The 19,987-nt window shown below is 58.0% G+C and overlaps 1 protein-coding gene across 1 annotated transcript; it reads left to right on the top strand.

The window, feature by feature from the left end:
* Nucleotides 1-615: 615 nt before the first annotated feature.
* Nucleotides 616-19,448, top strand: POLRMT (RNA polymerase mitochondrial; the record flags this gene model as incomplete). Its single annotated transcript, XM_082495407.1, has 21 exons — nucleotides 616-673; nucleotides 1,353-1,448; nucleotides 2,131-2,831; nucleotides 3,195-3,325; nucleotides 6,223-6,409; nucleotides 6,879-7,028; nucleotides 7,191-7,358; nucleotides 7,696-7,866; nucleotides 8,620-8,859; nucleotides 9,102-9,881; nucleotides 10,408-10,530; nucleotides 12,509-12,631; nucleotides 13,609-13,788; nucleotides 14,565-14,651; nucleotides 14,966-15,079; nucleotides 15,773-15,822; nucleotides 16,116-16,214; nucleotides 16,558-16,630; nucleotides 17,147-17,229; nucleotides 17,778-17,848; nucleotides 18,715-19,448. The coding sequence occupies 21 exons, from the start codon at nucleotides 616-618 to the stop codon at nucleotides 18,762-18,764; spliced, it is 3,735 nt and encodes a 1,244-aa protein (XP_082351533.1). The 3' UTR covers nucleotides 18,765-19,448.
* Between the last annotated feature and the right edge of the window lie 539 nt (nucleotides 19,449-19,987).

The raw sequence follows: 19,987 nt of genomic DNA, 5'->3' as shown, positions 1-19,987 counted from the left end.
CGCGGCGGCGGCGGCGACCGGCCCCGACGGCGCGGGCGGCCCGAGCGCGGGGGGAACCGGCGGGAGAGGCGGGGCGGGGCGGGGGCCGCAGTGGCCAATGGGCGGGGCGGAGGGGCGGGGCCTCCCATTCATAAATCGGCGCCTCGACGGCTGCTCCGGTTCCCTGTCTCCGGTCACTCGCCTGCGCTCGCAGCGCGCCCAGTGGCGGGAAACGCACGTTCCGGTCCGCACTGGCTCCCACGGAGGTGGGACGAGGGACGGGCCTTCAGGCGGGGCGCGGGGAGAGGCGGGGGGGGCGTGGGGCTGCCGTGGGGCCGGGGGTGAGCTCCGTCTGCCTCCGGTCCGTGGCGCGCCGGGCTCGGGGCAGCCTCGTTCGCCCCCTCCCTCCCTCGTCGCGTCGTTCGTGTCCCCCTCCCCGCCCCAGTGTCCCTCCAGTCCCGGTCCCGGTCCCGTCCCGTCGGGGCCGGCGTGGCAGCCAGAGGGCGCAGGGGGCGCTGTCGCGCTGCATCACGGGAGTTGTAGTCCATCGCGGCGGAACTTCCGCTCCCGGCGTGCACCGCGCGGCGCCTGCGCAGTGGGGGCGCGCGGCGCGGCATGGCGGCGTAGCGCGGGGGAATGTCGGTGCTGCGGCTGCGGGCGGCGCTGCTGGGCCCGGCCCGGCTGCGGGGCGCCGGTGAGGGGCCGGGGAGAGGGGAGCGCGGAGCGGGGGTGGGGGGTCCCTGGGGTCCTGCCCCTCACCCCCCTGGACGGGGACGGGGCTGCGGGGTCCCGAAGGCCTCACCCCGACCGTGGGGCCAGGGACGGGGCTGCGGGGTCCCTGGGGGCCCAGAGCATCCCCCCAGGACAGGGCTGGGGGTCTCCGGCGTCCCGAACCCTCCCCTGGGGCAGAGCTGGGGGTTATGAGGGTGTCCGTCCGTCCGCCCCCCCGTATAGAGGTGGGGCTGTGGGTGTCCTGGGGCATTGTCTTTCTCTTAAGGGTGGCGTTGGGCGTCTCTGGGGTCCTGTCCCTGCCTGCTCTTGGGGTTGCTGGGGTTCTGTCACCCCTTGCAACAGCGCCGGGCTTTGTGGCATCCCTACGGTTGTGTTCTCTCCAAGAGATAAGAGCCAGAAGGGAAAGGGGGTGTCACTGTCCCTGTCACTTGCTGGCACAGAAGTGCCCCCCCCCCGCTTGGTCTGTGGCACTGCTGAGGGTGCTCCGACCTGCGAGCTGAGCTGGGAAACGCTGCGCGCCCTCTGCGCCCTCCCTACTGCCCAGCTGGGGCTCAGCCGTGGCGTGGGGCAGGGTTGTGGGGCAGTAAGCAGTGTAAGGGGTGAAAGCACCTCTGATCTCTCTTTGTGTCTTTCTGCTGCAGGAATCTCATGGAGTGTTCTCAGGAACTACTCCTCTGCCAGTGCCAAGGAGAAGGCAAGGAGAAATGGCGTCTGTGAGAGGACGGAGCTGCTGGAAGGTGAATTGGGGAGGGCTGGGAGAGCTGCAGGGTTTCCCTTGATCAGTGTCCTGGGACATTTTCTCAGAGTCTTCCCATTCTGTGTAGCCATGAAGAAGATATTTGGGACTGTAAATACTTGTAGCCTGGGCAAGGACATGGGGCTTCCCATGGACTTGCTGGCATCCCTGAGCAAGTTCTGTTCTGTCCTAAGGACCTGGAGGCCCGCCCTACCCACAGAGAGCTTTGAGTTGTTCTAAAACAGAGTGGTCCTAAGGGAGGGTAGAAGAGTCCCTCCAGGGCGTGTGAGGAACCTATAGGCTGACCTGGAACATGCTCTGGCTTTGGGCTGTCTGCCCGGGTGAGCTGAGGGCACGAGGTCCTTGGAGAGAGGCCCCGTGAAGTGACCAGCCAGCAGGTTAGATAAGCATGAGCTGGTGGTTTTTCCCTTGCAGTGACATTGTTGGGTTCCCCGGCAGGCAGGGGTGGGCCACAGCGTAGGGGTGGATCCCAGAAAGGCAGTGGTCAAAGCAGCTGATTGCTGGGAGGAGGGCTCACCAAAGGGGGAAGAAGTCCTTGTGTGCACCCTCTTTTCCTGAGTATGTTACTGGGTGCTCCCAGAGGAGAGGCTCTGGGGTAGGACACAACCTTCTGCTGCACTTTGCATCCCTTCACCTCTCCCTGGCTGTGTCTTTCCCGGCAGTGCTGAAAGCTCGAGTGAAGCAGCTCCAAGCCAGTAACATCCCGGAGGTGATGCTCAACAAAGCGGAGCTGGCCCCACTAAGGAATGACAAGTACCAGGACCCACTGCAGAAAGTGGTGGCTCCCCACCCCGTGGAGGAACAGCCTGCTCCCAGGGGAAGGGGTGAAGGCCCGGCCCGGCCCAGCAGCTGGGTTGAGAAGTTGAAGAAGGAGATGTACATCCGGCAGCTGAAGGTGGAGCGGAAATTATCCATCGCTGCCTCCCAGCTGGCTCTGGAGGGCAAGGCTAAGGCCAAACCAAAGGGCAAGGCTAAGGCCAAACCAAAGGGCAAGGCTAAGGCCAAAGCTAAGGCCAAAGCTAAAGCCAAGAAGACCCTGAAGACCCCAAAGGCTAAAGTGGCTGCTGCCTGGAACCAGAGTCACACTGGCTCCCACCGTGTCTATGCCTACAGCAAGCCCAGGGTGGTAGCAGTGAAGGAGGGTGCAAATGTGCAGAAGCCTCGGAGGCGGCTGGAGGACAAGGACAGCAGCCAGTACAAGATCCTGCAGCAGACCATCCAGTCCAATCTCGAATGCTTCCTCTTCTTGCAGCAGCCAGAGGAGGCTGAGAGGTTCCTTCTCTTGTACCACAGCTCCCCTGTGAAGAGAAGACTTTTGAATGTCAATGCCTACAACATCGTGATGCGTAGCTGGGCAAGAAAGGTACTGAGCTGCGGGCTGCTGCCCTGCTCTGCCTGTCAGGTTTTCTGGGTGGCCGAGGGGAAGAGGGGGGCTGGGTCAGGAGGAAGATCCTCATGCTTGTAGAAGCAGTGGTCACGGTTTTATCTGTTTGTCACATCTGCCTTCAGCAAGTGTTCAGGGAGGGCTTGGCTCCTGCCGAGAGGGATGAAGCCGATAGATGGCCACTGAATCAGGCCACTGATCCCTGTGAGGTGGCTTGGAGGGGAAGAAGGGGATGGGGCAGGATAGACGTGGCTAAAGTTGAAAAGGAGCAGAGGGGCATGAAGCTGTGATTTGGGGCAGCTGGTGTCTGTGTCCACAGCCCCCTTCCCTTCTCATCCGCAGGGTCACTTGCAGCGCATCAACCGGCTGTTTTCCATGCTGGAGTCCGTCGGCCTCCGGCCAAGCCTGGACTCCTACGCGGCAGTGCTGGAGTGCATGGGCCAGAACCAGTCATCTGCTAAAGCCATCCAGAGGTAACGCACTTCACCCACCGCAGGGGCCCTGGGACAGCATCTCCACAGCCTGCCGCTTCACTGCGCTGGGAGAACTGGGAGCTCACTCTGGGAAGGAGATGCACGGGCCCAGGGTCGGGAAGACCTGCCCACGCTGTATGCACATCTAGATGCTCTGACCCACTTCTCGTGGCCAGGTTTAGGGGCAGGCAGAACTCCCACAGTAGGCCCTCCTTTCCACCCCCAGCTGCTAGGGAGTTTGTCTGAGATCTTGCAGGGAAAGGAGATGTAGGAGGTGAGAACAACCTTGCTTCTGGCCAGAGCTGTGCCTGCTCCCCGCAGAGCTCACAGAGCAGCTCCCTGGGCTGGGGTCAGCCTCTCTTCAGTCAGATACTCCTTGGTTCTGGGCCTGTCCTGGGCATCTCTCTCCCACTGGCCTCTCCATCACTCCCCAGTAGGAATGGCTCCTCCAGTCGTTTTTACAGCATCTCCATGGAGTTTGCCCTTCCTGGTAGGCTCAGCCAAACAGCTGGTGTTTGCAGGATGCCAGCTCACTGGAAGAATGTGATCAGGAGATTCAGATGGATTTTGTGGAATGTAATGGACAAAATAAGTGTCAGACCCAAAGCGGGGAGCTGAAGGAGCTCCATGAGATCCCAGGAGGCTGGGTCTCGGGGCAGTGCTTGGGTCTGGTAGCGCAGCCAGCTGCCTTGCCAGAGGATGGAGAAAGCTTTTTGGTGATCTGCAAATGCTGCACAAACACCCTTGGGTGGTTCAGGGATTTATCTCTGGCCTGTGTGTCCCTTGGCTGGCTAACAAGTTCTAGATGCCTCTGAGTGAATGTCTGCCAGTCAGCTGATTTAGAAGTGACTGGCATTGGCTTTCCTGCCCGGGTGTGTGGGTGTTGCGTCAGTATAGCAGTGCACCTGTAGGGCTGTCTGTAGGCAGATGTTTGTAGCACACCTGCATGGATTTGCCAACCCCAAACCTCGCCAGGGCGTGTGCATGTTTCCCCACAACTGTGTCTCTTTGCTGGCACTGCCTGTGGGGCATGAGCTCTCGTTTCCCTTCCTCTCCTAATGTGCTCTCTCTGTTCGGACATGGCAGCGGCATGGCCTGGAGCGCTGAGCCTGTGTTGGGAACACGTGAAACGGGGGTTGTTTTTTGCTCTGCAGAGTCCCTTTGAGGGCGTAAGGTGGGAGCTGCTTGTTTTGACTGGGCTGCTGTGGGGTGGTTCTTGGGAAGAGTGGATCTGCAGAGATGTAGAGCTGTTCCTCGCCAAAGCTCCTGCCTGCTCCAAAACATGCCAAAATGCAGCTGGGGCGCACGCAGCAGCAGAATTCACGGAGTGTTGCAGTTCTGGCTCAGGGCACTGTCTGTCACCTCTTGGGCTGTTCGTGCTTTCCCAAAGCTGCCGGGGGCTCCCTCCTGTCTGTTTAGCTTTCTGTGGCTGATGGGGGCCTGGGCTGGGGCCTGGCTGGTGCCGCTGTCGCCCGGGCCTGCCTGTCCTCCTTCCAGTGTCACCCGGCAGGGGCCAGGCCAGTCGGCAGGTGGGGCTCTGGGCTCTGCTGTGCTCTGGATCCCGGCTCCAGCCCGGCAGAGCCAGGAGGATGTGATCCCGCAGCATCCTCTGTGGGGCTGGGGAGCGGGAGATGTTGATGCATGCAGGGGATTCTGGTCCCTGGCAGCAATGGAGGCTGCAGGGAAGAGAGCTCCTCTGCAGGTGCTGCGGCTGCTCCTGGTGCTCAGGCTGTTCCTGCAGCAGCCATGTGCGCTGTGCTCCCGTGCCCTGGCTCTCGGGCTCGGTACATGAACCGCAGTCCCCTGCCCCTTTGCCCAAGCTGTGGCCGGCCCCATGGGTTCCCATCTGCTGGCTCGGGCTGGAAGGGAAAGCAGGGTTTATTTGAGAGTGAAGGAACCTGCGTCTTTTTGCTCAGTCTCACAACAGCGGCAGTGGAGCTCGGCCTCCCCAGCCAAGTGAAGGTGAAAGCCGCCTGCTCAGCAGAGGTGCGGGTTGGAGGGGTGGATAATGGATCGCTGTAACCCAAGACGGGTGACCTTGTCGGGACAGGCTGTGCTCTGGAGGCAGCTCCCCACCGCAGCAGCTCCTGTAGCCCTGAGAGCTGGCTCCTGGCTGCGTGTGGAGGGCAGGGAGAGCCCATGTGCTCCGGCAGGACAGCGTCCTGCTGCCAGGCTGCCCCACAGTCATGCTCTCGAAAGACTGAGGCGTCTGCCTTCTGTGGGTTTCCCAGTTATGCCCATTTCTGCACCGTTCTTCCCCTGTCTGGAGCTGGGCAGACATCGGCTCGGTCAGGCACAAGTTGCCAAAAGACATTCACTGGTTGCTGCATGAAGCTTGCTCTGAGGAGTGTGCAGGAGAAGGGAAGAGGCATCCCAGGGCAAGTGCATGGGGCACATCCTGCTCCCTGGGGCTATCGGAGCCTTCCAACAAGCATGAGAGGTTGCACCCTCATGCAGCTGTCCTGGCGTGAAAGGTGGCACAGAGGCTGGGAGCCACTGGCATGGTGGGTGCACCCCTGGAACAGCCTGGAGCCATGTACAGGTCTCCTGCTCTGTGCCCAGAGGTAATCCTTGGTGGGTGCCAGCCCCCAAGCCCTGCTTTGAGACAGGGTTTTGCTTTTGTGGCTGCCAGGGATTTGGCAGGGGTGGTTCTTTGTCCTGTGCTGTGTCTCACGTGGGTCTGGGTGATGCTGCTGAGTGCACAAGTGACGAAGGAAAAGCCTGATACAGTCAAGGTTCTTGGATCCTCAAAAGGGTCACCCCCAATCTGTCTCCTCTTCTCCATGCTTAGTCTTCTGTTTAGAAACTTTGTTTGCTGCCCCGTTATGTGCAGATTTCTGTACAACAGTCACAGTCCCCGGTGAAAGATTAAGCATATCTTATCTGCCCCTCCTCAGATGTGTGCAGCAGCTGAAGAATGATGGCTTCCATGTGGATGAGCTTTTCCAAAAGTGCCTATTTGAGGAAGATGAGAAGGAGAAGGTGCTGAGGGCCATTAGAACTGTCCAGCCCAACTACCAGCTGCCCCCTCCACCCAACCCCCAGACCTGCAAGTCTTCTCTGCTCCGGGGCTTTTACTCCAAAGTAAGCCACAGAGCTCAGGGATGTCTCTACAGCCCGGGGGGGTGTCGGAGCTGGCCAAATGGTGTTCACAGGTGTCCTCAGGTCCAGCCCGGGACTGTAATATGGGAAGAATTTTTTAGCGCGATCTTTGCTCAGTAGTCCACACGAATCATCAAATAAATAGCCTTAGCAACAGCCTTACAGAGGAACAGAGAAGCCAAGGGCTGGCAGAGGGGGCTGGAGATGATCTTCATACACTGGAGGGGATGCTTGACCATGACACAGGAACAGGGCAGCCTCTGGAGAGGCTTGTTACTCCAGACTCCCTGGGGTTTGCTGGCTGGAGACATCAGGCCTCTGGACTCAGAGGTCCCAGAAAGGTGTCTTCAGCAGGGACTCATATCATATGCCTCTTGCAGGGAAGCTGGGAGAATAAGCATGTCTTCTCTTCCTCTGGCTTTTGGCACTTATTGCCTCACTTTTGTTGCAGGAGAAGATGGTGTCATATCCCAAGCTGGATTTCTCTGCACAGGAGTTGCAGGAGCGCTTTCAGCAGCAACTGGAGATGGAACTGGACAACACTGTAACCATCGAGTCAGTGGAGTCGACCAAACCTCTGACCCCACAAGCCATTAAAGCGGTAAAGCTCAGGGGGTCTGGGGGCTGCATGTGTCGAGAGGAGGGGGAAGTTCAGCCCTCAGGACCTGTGAGAGAGATGCAGGGGTCAGTGGCCTGAAGAGGGGGCAGCTCCTTGGTGAAACACTCACCACAGCGTTACTGTCTTGCTTCCATTTCTGCGTAGCGCAAACTGCTGGCTACCCTTCGTTCCCAGTGGCACGACTCCATCCTCCAGGCCCTGCAGAAGTCGAAGCACAGCATGTCCAAGCACAAGATGGTGTCGGGGTACAACATTCTCTATCCCTACCTGTGCCTGCTGCCAGATGAGGAGTACGTGGGCATCATGCTGCAGGTAGGACCCTGCCCTGTCCTCCCAGAGCCCCAGGAACAGGGCTGCCCACATGGCCATAGGGCTGCCACAAAGCGCTGATGTCCCACTCGGCCCAGTGGAATCAGACATGACCCTCAAAGTTTGCCCAAGTTATTAGATGCAGGCTCTGTCTGCTCCCTGTGCTGAGAAGCCCCTGCTGTGTCCCGGCCATGTTTCCTTCCTCGCCATCTGCTCAGCATCATGGGAATCAGCATCTTTCTATGCTCTGTACACAAGGGCTTTAACTCCCACTTTGTCTCTCTGCTCCGTCTTTCTGTTCTTCCCTCCTTATGACCCTCTTTGCCTTCCTCTTTCTCAGATCCTCAACACCATCTCTCCACAAGGAGAATCCCTGGCTGTCTTGGCCAGGGAGCTGGGCTCCAAAGTCTACAACAGATACGTCACCCAGAGGAAGCTGCGCAGTCGTCAGCTGGAGAAGGTGCAGGAGGTCTACAAGGACTACATCCACCTGCTGGCAAAGGACAGCCAGGTAGGTGTGCCTGGGAGAGGGGGGTTCTGGGGCCCGCAGGTTACAGAGCAGCAGAGCAGAGACAGGGCGAGGCAGTTCGTCCACCTCCTTGCATGCACAAGGTCCAGGTTCTGTGAATCTGCTGCTGCAGAGGCCACCAGAACCACCAGTAAGGCCTCATCTAGCACTGGGCGATGTGCCCCATGGTGACAGACAGGTCGGTTCTGGCATAGCAGTGGGTGTTTCTGAGCCTGAAGGTTTTAAATTGGCAGAGTTGACCCCTTGGGGCCAGGCATCCCATGCAGGAGAGCTCTGGGGCTTGGGGAGGGTGCGCTTTGCAGGCTGGGAGGGGAGGGGAGGGGAGGGGAGATGGGGGCCAGGGCCAGAGATCTGGGCAGCTCGAGGGCCAGATGAGCAGGTTGTTTGCAGAGGTGTGTGTGTGTGGTGTGGCGGGGGAGGCGGATCTGCAGTTTGGGAGGAGGGTCAGGGTGGTGTTGGGACAAGGTGTCAGCAAAGGGATGTGGCGAGAGGAAGGGCTTTGCAGCACCACTGTCCTGCCCTGCAGCAGAAGCAGGTTATCGCTGCTGGGCTTGCCCCAGCCAAGTCAGCAGTCCTTCCCCAAATACCCCTGTGAGGGACGACCTCATGGGGACGCAGAGACAGGAGGGTCCTTCTCAGAGCCGTGTTCCAGGTCCATAGATCCCATCCAGCAAACCTGGGAGCAGCACAGCTGGCCCCTGCAGCTGACCTGATTTTTCTCCTTCCACCTCCCAGCCTGACAAGTACTTGCCACGGGAATATTGGGAGAAGCTGGTAGCAGAAGCAGGCTTTGGGCCTTCACTGAACTTGAAGGACTGCAGCTGGCCGTACATGCTCCTCATGCGCCTGGGCATGCACATGCTGGAGCTCCTGGTGCAGGCTGTCAAGGTGCCCAGAAACATCCTCAATCCCCGCCTGGAGCCCAAGCTCATCCCTGTCCTCTACCACATCTACTCCTTCCGTAGCAGCTGGCAGGTGAGCCTTGTCCTGGGCACTCTGGACCGTGCAGGTCACCTCTTCATTGGAACTGGGCCTTTGCGAGGACCTTTTCCCTCCGTGCTGCCTTCCGTGCTCAGGGACACTTGGAGGAGCCTCTGGTTCTGTGGGGACAGTGTCAGTACCTAGCATGATCGTTATGTTAATGGCTGATTGACCACATGCTCCTCCAGACTCCAGCCCTAATCCTCTACCTTCACCTCTCTGATTCTCTTCTCCAGGTTGGGCTGATAAAGCCCCATCCCATTTTCTCCCAGATTGTGTCAGATGCTGCAGAGACCTTGCTGACCTTTAACTCCTCCGCCATACCTATGCTGTGCCCCCCAGTGCCCTGGACCTCCCCCCACTTTGGTGCCTTCGTCCTGAATGACACCAAGTTGATGCGCTTTGTGGACGGGGCCATCCAGCACCAGCTGCTCCTGGAGCAGTGTCCTCCAGTGAACCTCCACCCTGTGCTGGATGCCCTGAACCAGCTGGGCAACTGTGCCTGGAAGATTAACCAGCCAGTGCTGGATATCATCATATCCATCTTCAATGACAAAGGCAATGAGAAGCTGGACATCCCACCGCCCATCTCTGAGGCCCCCAGACCTCCTGCCATTTCCGGCAATTCTTCTACCTGGAACAAGTCCCAGAAGCATGAGTTGTTGCTGTGCAAGAAGAAGGCAGCTGAAATGCACAGCTTGCGCATGGACGCACTCTATAAGCTCTCCATTGCCAACTATGTCAGGGACAAGGTGTTCTGGTTTCCTCACAACATGGACTTCCGAGGCAGGACTTACCCTTGCCCACCTTATTTCAACCACCTTGGTAACGATGTCACCCGGGCCATCCTGCTCTTCGCAGAGGGAAGGCCACTGGGGCCCAAGGGCCTTGACTGGCTGAAGATCCACCTCATTAACCTCACGGGGCTGAAGAAGAAGGATGCCTTGCAGGACCGGCTGGCGTACGCCAATGAAATCATGGAGGAGATCCTGGACTCAGCCGACCACCCACTCACGGTAGGTGGGGAGTGGCTGGCAGGGCTCTGTGCACTCTTGGGGTGGAGTGGTGGGACCCCAAACCAGGGGGGAATAGCATGGGCTCAGGGGGCCTGCAGCTAGGGGAGGTTCCCCTTCAATGACCAAACTCAAAAGCAGGGAAGTTCCTCAGTGAGTCCAAATAGGAATTGTCCAAATGATAAGGAAAAAAGGGATCAGTCTCATCATTAATTTCAGAGGAGACTTAACCATTCCTCTTATTTGTCATAGCTTCTATAAAGTAAAATAAAATGGGAACGAGGTTGACTTTGAAACAAAAACATTTTGAAAGAACACTTTGCAAGGAAAAAAGGAAACAAAGCGTTGCCGAGTTTCCTAAAGAACATATTTCTCTCTGAAAACATGATGAAATATTAGGGAAATGGAGGCACAGTGGGATGAGGTGCCTTGCCCAGTATATCCCAGGCATGCAGGGGCTCCTGCCTTTGCTTTGGGGTGCCACAAGAGCACTGCCTGCTCCTACCAGTCTGTGCTTTCTTGTTCCCAGGGCAGGAAGTGGTGGATGAACACCGATGAACCCTGGCAAGTCTTGGCATGCTGTATGGAAATCGCCAAAGCCTCGCGGTCCCCAGATCCAGCAGCCTACATCTCTCACTTTCCAGTTCACCAGGTAGGAGCCCAACAGGTCTGCGTGGTCCGTACGGCTGAGCAGGGGGAGGAGAGCGGGCAGGGCAGAAAGCTCAGGGCAGAAGCATCCAGGTCTGCAACCCTGCATTTACTACGACATGCGCCCAGGCTTTCTTAACAATGGGAGTGCAGTCTACAGGCATCTTGGCTTGAGAACTCCAGTAATTTGCTGCTGCATGCAGCCATTAATGAGACAGTACAGTTAAGTGCTGCTTTGCTTCCTTTGGCTGGAGCAAAGCCTGTCTGGGACATGGCTGTCAGCTGCCCGCAGGGTGAGAGCCGGGCCAGTCTTACCTTCTCCAGCCAGGGGATCAGGACTGGAAATGACCCCGACTCCAGCTGGGTGGGACGTAGCGTGAGTGCATGGCAGCACCTGCCTGTCTGAAGTGCCTGGGGCTGTGCTGAGGCTTCAGGGGCCTCTGCTCTGCTCCTCTTCTGAGGCTGGAGCCAAGCAGCCCTGCAGGAGCAGAAGATGGGAGGTCCGGACCTCTGAAGAAGGGCAGGGGGACAGAGCTGATGTGTCCTTGGTCATTCACCATGTACCCTGTCCCTGCTCAGTCCCAGATGTGCCCATGCTCTGAGTGGGGCAAGTGCAGTCGCTCAGGTGCTGCTCAGCTCTCTGAAGGCATCTGTCCTTCCCGTCCGGAGAGAGGAACTGGGCAGCTGCTCCCATTAGCCAGCACTCAGCCCTTTCTCCCTGCTGCATCCCAGCAGATCTGCAGCCGCTGCCTAGCCAGCTATCTGTCTGCACTGATAAATCCCATTGCTGCATAGGAGACAATGATTAATTGCTTTCCTGGTGAGAGGGTTTTGCTCATTTATCTCATTAGAAGATCAGATGGCCCTAATGAAGTGGGGAGGGGAGAACGGGGGTGTATTCTGCCAGTAGCAGTGGTCTGGAATATGTATGAGACCATCTAAACTGATATTGTTATGACAACAAAAGATCAAGAGAGCAGTTGGGGGTGTGTGGAGGGTGCCGTTAATGAAATTCAAGCAAGGTCGACTTCTGGAGGGCACCCGAGTCTCTTTCCACCTGAGTCATCAGCGCTTGGTTAATAGAGGCAGCTCTTCTGCCGCGGCAGGGCTGCCGGAGCCTTGTCAATTCTCGGCTCTGCAACTTGCTGCACTGCAGGCTGTGGGAGGAGGGGGAGAGGAGAGGAGAGTTGATCCTGCCGGCAGCCGCAGGCTCCCTTTGCCCAGGCAAAGCCCAAGCACAGGAGGAACAGGGATGGTCCAAAGCAGCAGCACATCTTCTGTGAGAAGCAGTTCTGCTGGTGCTCTTTGGAGAACATCAGGACCTTCCCATGCCATCGTTCAGGTCCTGCCCATCTCATGCAAGCTGGTCTCGGTCCCAGGAGGGCTGTCAGGGCAGCTGCTGTGACAGATCGGTCAGCGTGCCTCTGTAACTGCAGCTTTGGGAAGGGCTGGGTTGGAGCTGGTTTCTGTCAGAAGGATGTTTTCATCAGCCACAGAGCAGAGGCAGCACAGTTTGCCAGAGCCTTGGAGTCAGCTGTGGCTTGCTGAGTGATCTTTGGCTTCGCCTGCCTCTGATCCTGCTCCTGAGTTTTCTGAGGTGGTTTTGAGTTCCGGCTCTTGGGGTTTCTTTTAGCATGCCGGACAGATCTGTGGTTTTCCAAATTTTCTGTTTTTCAGTGTTTCCACAGAGCTCTGAGGTCTTTGAAAATTCATGGAGGGGGCAGTGTGATGTGAGGTTTTCTTTTTTTAAACCTCATAGACAACAGTAATTAGTGATGAGACCCAGACAGGAAAACTGGCTAGAAGGAAAATGGAAAGTGTTATGGCCCTGGCCGCTGCTGGGAGATCGACTGCAAACCTGTCTGAAGAGAGGCGGGGGAAAATGGCACTAATCTTCTGAGCCAAGTGTATCTGTGCTGTTAAGCATGGCTCTATCCTCATGCTAACAGGTTGTTTCCACCCTGCTCTCTTCCTACACGCAGGATGGCTCTTGCAATGGTCTGCAGCACTACGCAGCTCTTGGCCGGGACCTTATTGGTGCCGTCTCCGTCAATCTGATGCCCTGCAATGTCCCTCAGGATGTCTACAGTGTGGTGGCTCAGCAGGTGAGGCACAGTGGGGATACAGGGAAGTGTCCTCTCGGACCTGCCTCCACCTCTTGCCACTGTGTTGTACAGGGTCACTCTAGCGCCCAAGGAAAAAGGTTGAGATCAGACCAGTGTAGACAGGGCTGGGAAAGCACGAGCTGGTCACAGGCAGAGAGTCTCTCCCTCCCTGAATGGGAACCACTGCAGCAGCTGCAGTGGGTATCTGGCTGGAGGTCTGTCCTGACAGAGGTAGCTATGAGAAATCCACTGGGATATCTGCTGTCCTCACTTCTGGATGAAGTCTGGAAGAAGTAGTGTAGAGAGCAGAGAGTGTTCCTCATCTCGTGGTCACAGCTGGCTGGCCCGCAGGTTATAGGATTTTCTTCTTTTGAGCTGGGTAGGAGGAAGGGGGAGGGATTCAGCCCTTGGCACTGCTGCTAAGTAAGTCTTCAGTTTTCTTGGCAAGACATGATGTGAAATGAGCCTGCTGGGAAGCGTGCTGAGATCTACCAAACTCACTCAACTGCCGTTGAACCCCTGGCTCCCCCTTCTATGTCTCAGCGTGTTTTATCCAGGCAGCACCGCACCAGAGTGGGAGGAGCACACAGAGGGTGCACAGTTCACTCAGAGTTATCATTGAGGGCGGCAGAGGTGGGAGAACCTGAGTCCTGAGCCACAGTCCTAGCGCCGCGTCCTTGTGATGTCCGGCACCATCCAGCTACCAAGTGACACTTCTCTGCTGAGGCAGCAGTGGAAAGCTCTGCGGGCACGCTTATCTGTGAGATGCAGATGCCTCTTGATTCCTTCAGCAGATGATCTCTGTTAACCAAGGCTGGTGAAGAGGGACTGCAGGGTTTCTGATGGGAGTTCAGGCCAGGCAGCGCATGGCTGGGAGGGTCTCACATGGCCCCCCTGACTCTCCCCCAGCCATGGAAGTGGCTTGGGCCAGCATAGCTCGCAGTGGGGCTGACCTCCTGGGGTGCTCTCCTCCTCAGGTGGAGGAGTTTCGGAAGAAGGATGCTGAACAGGGGGTGAAGATCGCCCAGGTGCTGCAAGGCTTCATCAGCCGCAAGGTGGTGAAGCAAACAGTGATGACGGTGGTGTACGGTGTCACACGCTATGGCGGACGGCTGCAGATGGAGAAGCGTCTCAAGGAGATTGACGAGTTCCCTGAGGTAGCATGCATGCTCTGGCCTCACCAGTAGTGTTTTGCTCAGCTCTCAGTTGCTACTGGGAGAGGAATCTGCACTGCCTTTCCTGTGGGTTTCCTTCCTGCCTTGCTCTCTCCTTACCCCACCAAACCTCAGCGAGCAGAGGGACGTGCAGGACTGAGCCCCCCATGCCTGTGCCAAGCTTGTCCAGCTCACAGGAGAACTGTCTGCTGCCACTTGTGGGTGGGGAGCAGTTCTTCAGGTGGGGCTGCTCCTCATCCTTCCTGGGCCCAGCTGGTGGCATGACAGCCTCAGCTGGTGTTTCAGATGCAAAACAAGGTTTGTGGCTGTGCTCTTCCCTCTGGAAGTGACCCTTGTCTCTGGCAGAGCTCTTGAGGGCTTGCTCATGCCTTTTTCTTCTTCTGTGACCCACCATGAGACAGGCCTTGCTGAGTGGGTGATTTGCTCTGGCAGGTTGGTGATGCGAGTGTTTCTGCTGTGTGTTATATTCCTGGGGCAGATGAGGCTGCAAGAGCCTCCCGTTTGTCCAGGGACGTTACACAGAGATCAGCCTGTCCCCAGACAAGGAGCTGTCTGAAATGCTGATCTCAGCCTCCCTCCATCACAACCCACAGCCATCTGCAACAGCTGAAGACTCAGCACAGTCTGTGGTGGAGACAATTTTGAGACTCCAGGGAGCAGGGACATGCTCTTTTAGCTTACCGTAGGTCCTTTCACTTTGCTTCACATCTTCTGCTGCCCCTTTGCCTGACCCCTCGCTCTGCCTTTGGTCTGTGCAGGAATACTTGTGGGAAGCATCTCACTACCTCGTAAAGCAGGTGTTCAATGGCATCAAGGAGATGTTCTCAGCGACTCGAGATATCCAGGTAAGGTTTCTGTTGCCTCTTATCTCTCTCTTCCTTTTCTTTTTCCCTGGCCCACCTGGACATAGACCAGGGAACTGAGGTGCTCCATGGGGAGAGATAGTTATTCTGGGTCCTGGCCCAGAGAGGATTCTCCTATCCCAGCCCAGAGGTGTGGGATTATGCCTGCTGCAGGGCCAAACTCCTCCATAAGCACTGGCCTGTCACAGTCGGTGGCGGGAGTTGGGCTCGCCTGTGCTGGGAGTGGATGTGGTGTCCCCTCCACTGCTGCCCACACTAACTCCAGATACTCTCTTCCCCACTTTCCTCTGCTAAAGAACTGGCTGACAGAGAGTGCCAAGCTCATTGCCCAGTCGGGACAGACAGTGGAGTGGGTCACGCCTCTGGGTCTCCCCATTGTGCAGCCCTACTATCGGTCCAGGTCCACCGTGGTGAGTATCTGGTGTGCGGGACTCAACTACCCCTCCCTCTGCCACGGTGGGGAGGAGGGGGAGGGCAGCTGGGCTTCGAGGCAGCAAGCTAAAGCCCGGCAGGTTGGCATCACCTGCGGGTGAGCCTGCAGAGCAGGTAGGATTTGTGTGTGCAGGCACATCCTCCAGCCTTGTCGCTCCCTGCAGAGACTGGAGTGTGTGGGTGGGCTGGTGAGGAAGCTCTGCTGCTCCCGTCCCACTCAGGCAGCTGGGGCATGGGCTCGTTCCCCGCACCGAGGCGCCTTCCTCAGGGCTCGCGTGATTCAGTCTCGCTGCTCTCGCCTCCCACGCGCTGCTGCACTGACTCACATCTCCCCAGCCTGTCTCGTCCTCACAGCCGCTCACCTCCAGGAGCCCTTCTCTTAGCGCTCATGGGGGTGAATCACCGTATCACTGGGAAGGGGTGAAGGATGTCTGCTGGCATCCTCAGGAGGGGAAGCAGGCAAGGTGTCGCTGAGGGGTGACCATAGTGGCTGGGATGCCCTGGAAAGGTCCCTGCCCAGGCCCCGTGTTGCAGCCAGAGATGTTTCCTCCAGAGCAGAGTATCTCATGCTCTGCATGATCACCTCTCCAGAAGTACGGGGCAGTGCTGAGCGCCGTGTGCTGGTGGGGCAGTGCGGTGTGGCAGCTGATCCCCTCTCTCTTTCCCTGCAGCTGAATTGCAGCATGCAGAACTTGAGTGTGAAAAACTCCAACAGCAGCCAGTAAGTATGACACTATGGTCTTTACCGAGCCCCTGCTGTCCCCAGCCTGTGCTCTGGGGACAAAGCCTTCCCATCAGTGGAACCTGCCAATGTGTGCCAAAGCTCCTGGTGTCCCCCTGAGCTACAGAAAGCCAGCGGGAGGAACGGGGCCCTGGTCTTCAGCAGGGCCTTGGGGCCCTCCAGGGCTGCCCCCATCAGCCCCAGGTCTCGGCTGGCACTGGCTCTGTACTGACGCTCTCATTTTTGGTGCTGGAAGGTCCTCAGCTCCTCCCGTTTCCCATTCTGTGCTGCAGGAAGCCTGATACAGTGAAGCAGAAGAACGCCTTCCCACCCAACTTCATCCACTCCCTGGACTCCACGCACATGATGCTCACGGCTCTGCACTGCCTCAGGTAGGCAGTGGGCGGCCAGGGCTCTTCCCTGGCTCCGGAACTCACCCTGTGCTGGGAGAGCATCACCAGGGCGAGGCGTGCAATGTGGGAAAGAGGTTTCCCTGGTGGATGGTGTTTGGGGTTTTTGGCAGAGAAGGGTTGAGAGGACACAGCACAGCAGGGACCGGGGGATCACGGGGTTAGCTGTCTCTCTCTGAAGATCTGCAGGTGCTGTGCCAGGAGTCCCCCTCCTCGCGTGGTCCCTGCCTGTCTCCCAGCAAGGAGATGTCCCCACATGGGACAGGGAATGCTGCAGAGATGGGACTCCCAGCACTACTTCATGGCACCTTCCCCTACCTCTCAGGCAGGGTCTGACCTTCGTCTCAGTCCACGATTGCTACTGGACTCACGCGCTCACTGTGGACGTCATGAACCAGGTAAAAATGTCCTCCTGGGTCTTTTGCGAGCAGGGATCTTGCTGATCTGTCCTCTGGGCGCCTGCCAGCCCTTGCCTCCCCTGGGCTTTGCTCCATAGGCTGATTTATTTACCCGGGCGAGGTGAACCTGGGGTCCTTGCTGGTAGATGCAGCTGATTTCCTGGTGCCATAGTCCCATCTCCTCCCACCCATAGGAGGGTGTGAGGGGAAATCTGTGCCCGTAAATCAGTGCTAAACACAGCGCCTAGCAGGGTCGGTGCCTCCGTCCAGCCCTGGGCCCTTTCCCTTGCAGTGCTGCGAGAGCTGTTGTACAGTAGACCCATAAATGGGGGTCAGCCTCTGCTTCCCACCTCCCCAGGCTGATTGCCTTCACCCTTGTCTGGCAGCCCCCCTTTCCCACTCTTGCCCGCTGCTTTCCCTGCCCCTCACTTCTGACCTGTCTTGGCTGAGAAGCACTGAGGGGAAGGAGGGGAAAACGCCTGTTAACCTACGACTCACCGTTGCTCTCTGGATCAGATCTGTCGGCAGCAATTTGTGGCTCTGCACAGCGAGAAGATCCTGCAGGATCTGTCCAAGTTCATGCTGGAGAAGTACTGCAGGTATTCCTCACCACGTTCCTTCCTACCCGCTCCGACTCCCTCTCCCGGGGCTGGTTGTGCCCCAATGCTCCTGGTCATCTGCCCTGGGGTTGCTCTGGAGGGACGTTGTGCTTCCTTTGTGACTGGTGCCCAAATTGCCTCAGACCTCAGTGTGAAAAACAAGGTGTCTGCATCCTTTTGCTGCAGAACTGAAGTAGGGTTTGGTGCTTGAATCCCTTGGTGGGCCTGGGGCGGGCCATAATGCCTGTGCCTTGGGTTCCCCGCTGTGAATGAGGCAGTAAGGAGCGGTGAAGACACACGTTGGGTCAGCCCAGTGCGTGGCCCAGAGTTACCGCTGCAGAGACAGACCACAGACATCTGCGGGGTCTGTAAGTGCCTTGGCACCTGCCGAGGGCCGCTGTGGCAGGGGCTGTGTTCCCGCTGCGGGGTGTGTGATGTGTTTGAGAAGAGCTGAAGGCTGTCACTGGGGGCCTGCACCGGGGAGCAGAGGAGGCTGCACCTTCTCCCAGAGCTCCCATGCTGATTTGCTTTCCTTCTGGTTCATCCAGCCCCGGCAGAGAGACTAGAGCCCTCTGGCAGAAGAAGCTGATGGAGCAGCTGTCGAATGTCCCCAAGACAGGTAGGAGCACAGGACAGGAACTGCAAAGCTCGGGAGCAGTTTGGAGACAGGGGAGGTGAGATGGAGAAAGGCCCCCAAATGAATGAGCTCATGTGCTGTCTGAAGTTGGACAGTGAGGGCCTGGCCAGCCCTGCTAAAGCTCTCCCCTAAGATGGGGTTTTCCTGCCTGTGTTGGACTGCAGAGCCGCAGGGCAGTGCCTTAAGGTGTTCCCCTGTAGCCTCCCCGTGAGCAGTCCCTTCCTTCCCCGGAGCTGAGCCCCAGGATCTTCCCCAGGTTGACCCAGCTCATCCCGTCCCCCGTCTTGTTCTTCCTCTCCCATCTGTTTCCAACCACGAGGTACTTGCCTGGAGATGGGAGTGAGGCACTCAGCATGGTAATTGCCGGGATCTAGATGATATACATGCAATGGGATTAAGGCAATTAGTTTAACTCCTTCTAATCTCTCGGCCCTGCCTCTGCCAGACCATCTGGCTAACCTTCGTTCTGCCTTTGCGAAGCGGCACAGGGCAGTGCTCTGCTGCGGTCGAGCAGCTGCTGTGGTCATCCCCAGAGGCAGCACAAGCCAGTGGCAGGGATGGTTTGTACCCTGAGGCCATGCGCTCCTCTCTTCCTTCCCCACCTTCCTGCTGTTATGCTCTTCTGTCTTATCCCTCCAAGCTTACCTGGGATGGCGGTAGGAGGAGCAGTAGTTCCTGGGAGACCTCTGACATCTGTGCTGCCTCTGCCCACCCTGCAGCGGGGGCTGAGCTGAAGTAGTTTTCTGCAGGATGCTGGAGCGGGGCTCGGGGCAGCTTCTCTCCCAGGTGCCCCATCTCCACCCTGCCCTGCCCCTGCTCTCCTCTGACCTCTCCCTCCCTTCCCCCAGGCGAGTTCAACCTGAAGAAGGTGATGGATTCCACCTATTTCTTCAGCTGAGCCCCGGCAGCTAGCGGGGCCCTGGACTACCTCTGGACTGCCGCTTGCCTCTGAGGCTGTGGTAGGCACTGGCCCGTGAGGCTCCTCTGTCCTGCATCTCACAGGGAAAGCGGGTACAGCAACAGCCACCTGCCCAACAGCAAGGTGCTGAGCCCAACTGGGACACCTCGAGGAGCGCAGGGGCAGCCATGGGGGGCCAGTGGGGGACAGGGTCTCTGCACTGTTTGCTGTTACTGCCTGCGGCCGGGCAAGGGGAGAGGGCATCTAGCTCTGGGGAGGGCTGCACCTCTCTGGTGTGGGGTGGAAGGGGTGGCAGTAGACGGGGCTGCCTCCCCTCGGTCCTCGCCCTGGCACAAGGGACATATCTGCCACTGCTGCAAGCTGCAGAGCTTGCCTGGGCAGCGCCCATCATGGGGTACCATCCCTCTCCGTCCTTCTCCACCAGCGGGGCTCAGACCTCCTGCAGCGTGAGGGCCTGCCTGGAGGGGCACGCAACCGCCGCGGCCACCGCTCTGCTGCCGGGCAGGCGCTGCTCTCCATGCCCCGCTCCAGCCGCTGGCCCCTGTCACTGCTCTCCTGTAGCACAGCCTCTGCGGCTCCTGACGCTTATTTCCAGGGAATGGTTTCAATTCTGCTCACTGGGTCTCAGGTAGAGAAAACCACTAACATGGGGGTGGAGGTGTATGATACTGTAAATAAAGTGTTTTTTGAAATACTAATGGGAACTATGTCCTTCTCTGCATCTTTGCCCAAGGTCCTGGGGAGATGGGACTGATGTTTCCCCAGACTGCCGCTGTTTTGCTGAGTGGTTTGGCTTCAGTTATTCACAGGGGTGTAATATTCTGGAAATGCTTTTGTTGCAGAAACAGAGACAAAACTTTCCCACAGCTGCAGTGGGAATAAGGCTCTCGCAGGGGCTGCCTCAGGCTGCCTGGCCCTTGCATTTCTAGCCAGGAGCCTCCTGTGGCCTTTCAGCCCTCCTCTCCACCAGGCAGCGTGTGTGTGCGTTGCTCCTGCAGCAACTGCTGTTTGGAGGTCTTGGGTGTTCGGCCCAGCTCTTGGACAGCTCGTTTGCAGCCTGCTCCCAGCTCCTTCTGCGCTGGTGCTGGAGCAGAGACAGCGCTGCCAGCGAGGGGAAAGGTTCTGGGAGGAGGCTTTTCTTTTCACCTTGTCATGTTTCTGGCAGGGAAACAGCTCTTCAAAGGACAAAACTGCCTCCTGCA

The sequence above is a fragment of the Vanellus vanellus genome (assembly GCF_965231255.1).
Source record: "Vanellus vanellus genome assembly, chromosome: 25".
Taxonomy (NCBI): Eukaryota; Metazoa; Chordata; class Aves; order Charadriiformes; family Charadriidae; genus Vanellus; species Vanellus vanellus.
This window is presented reverse-complemented; position numbering and strand designations above follow the sequence as displayed.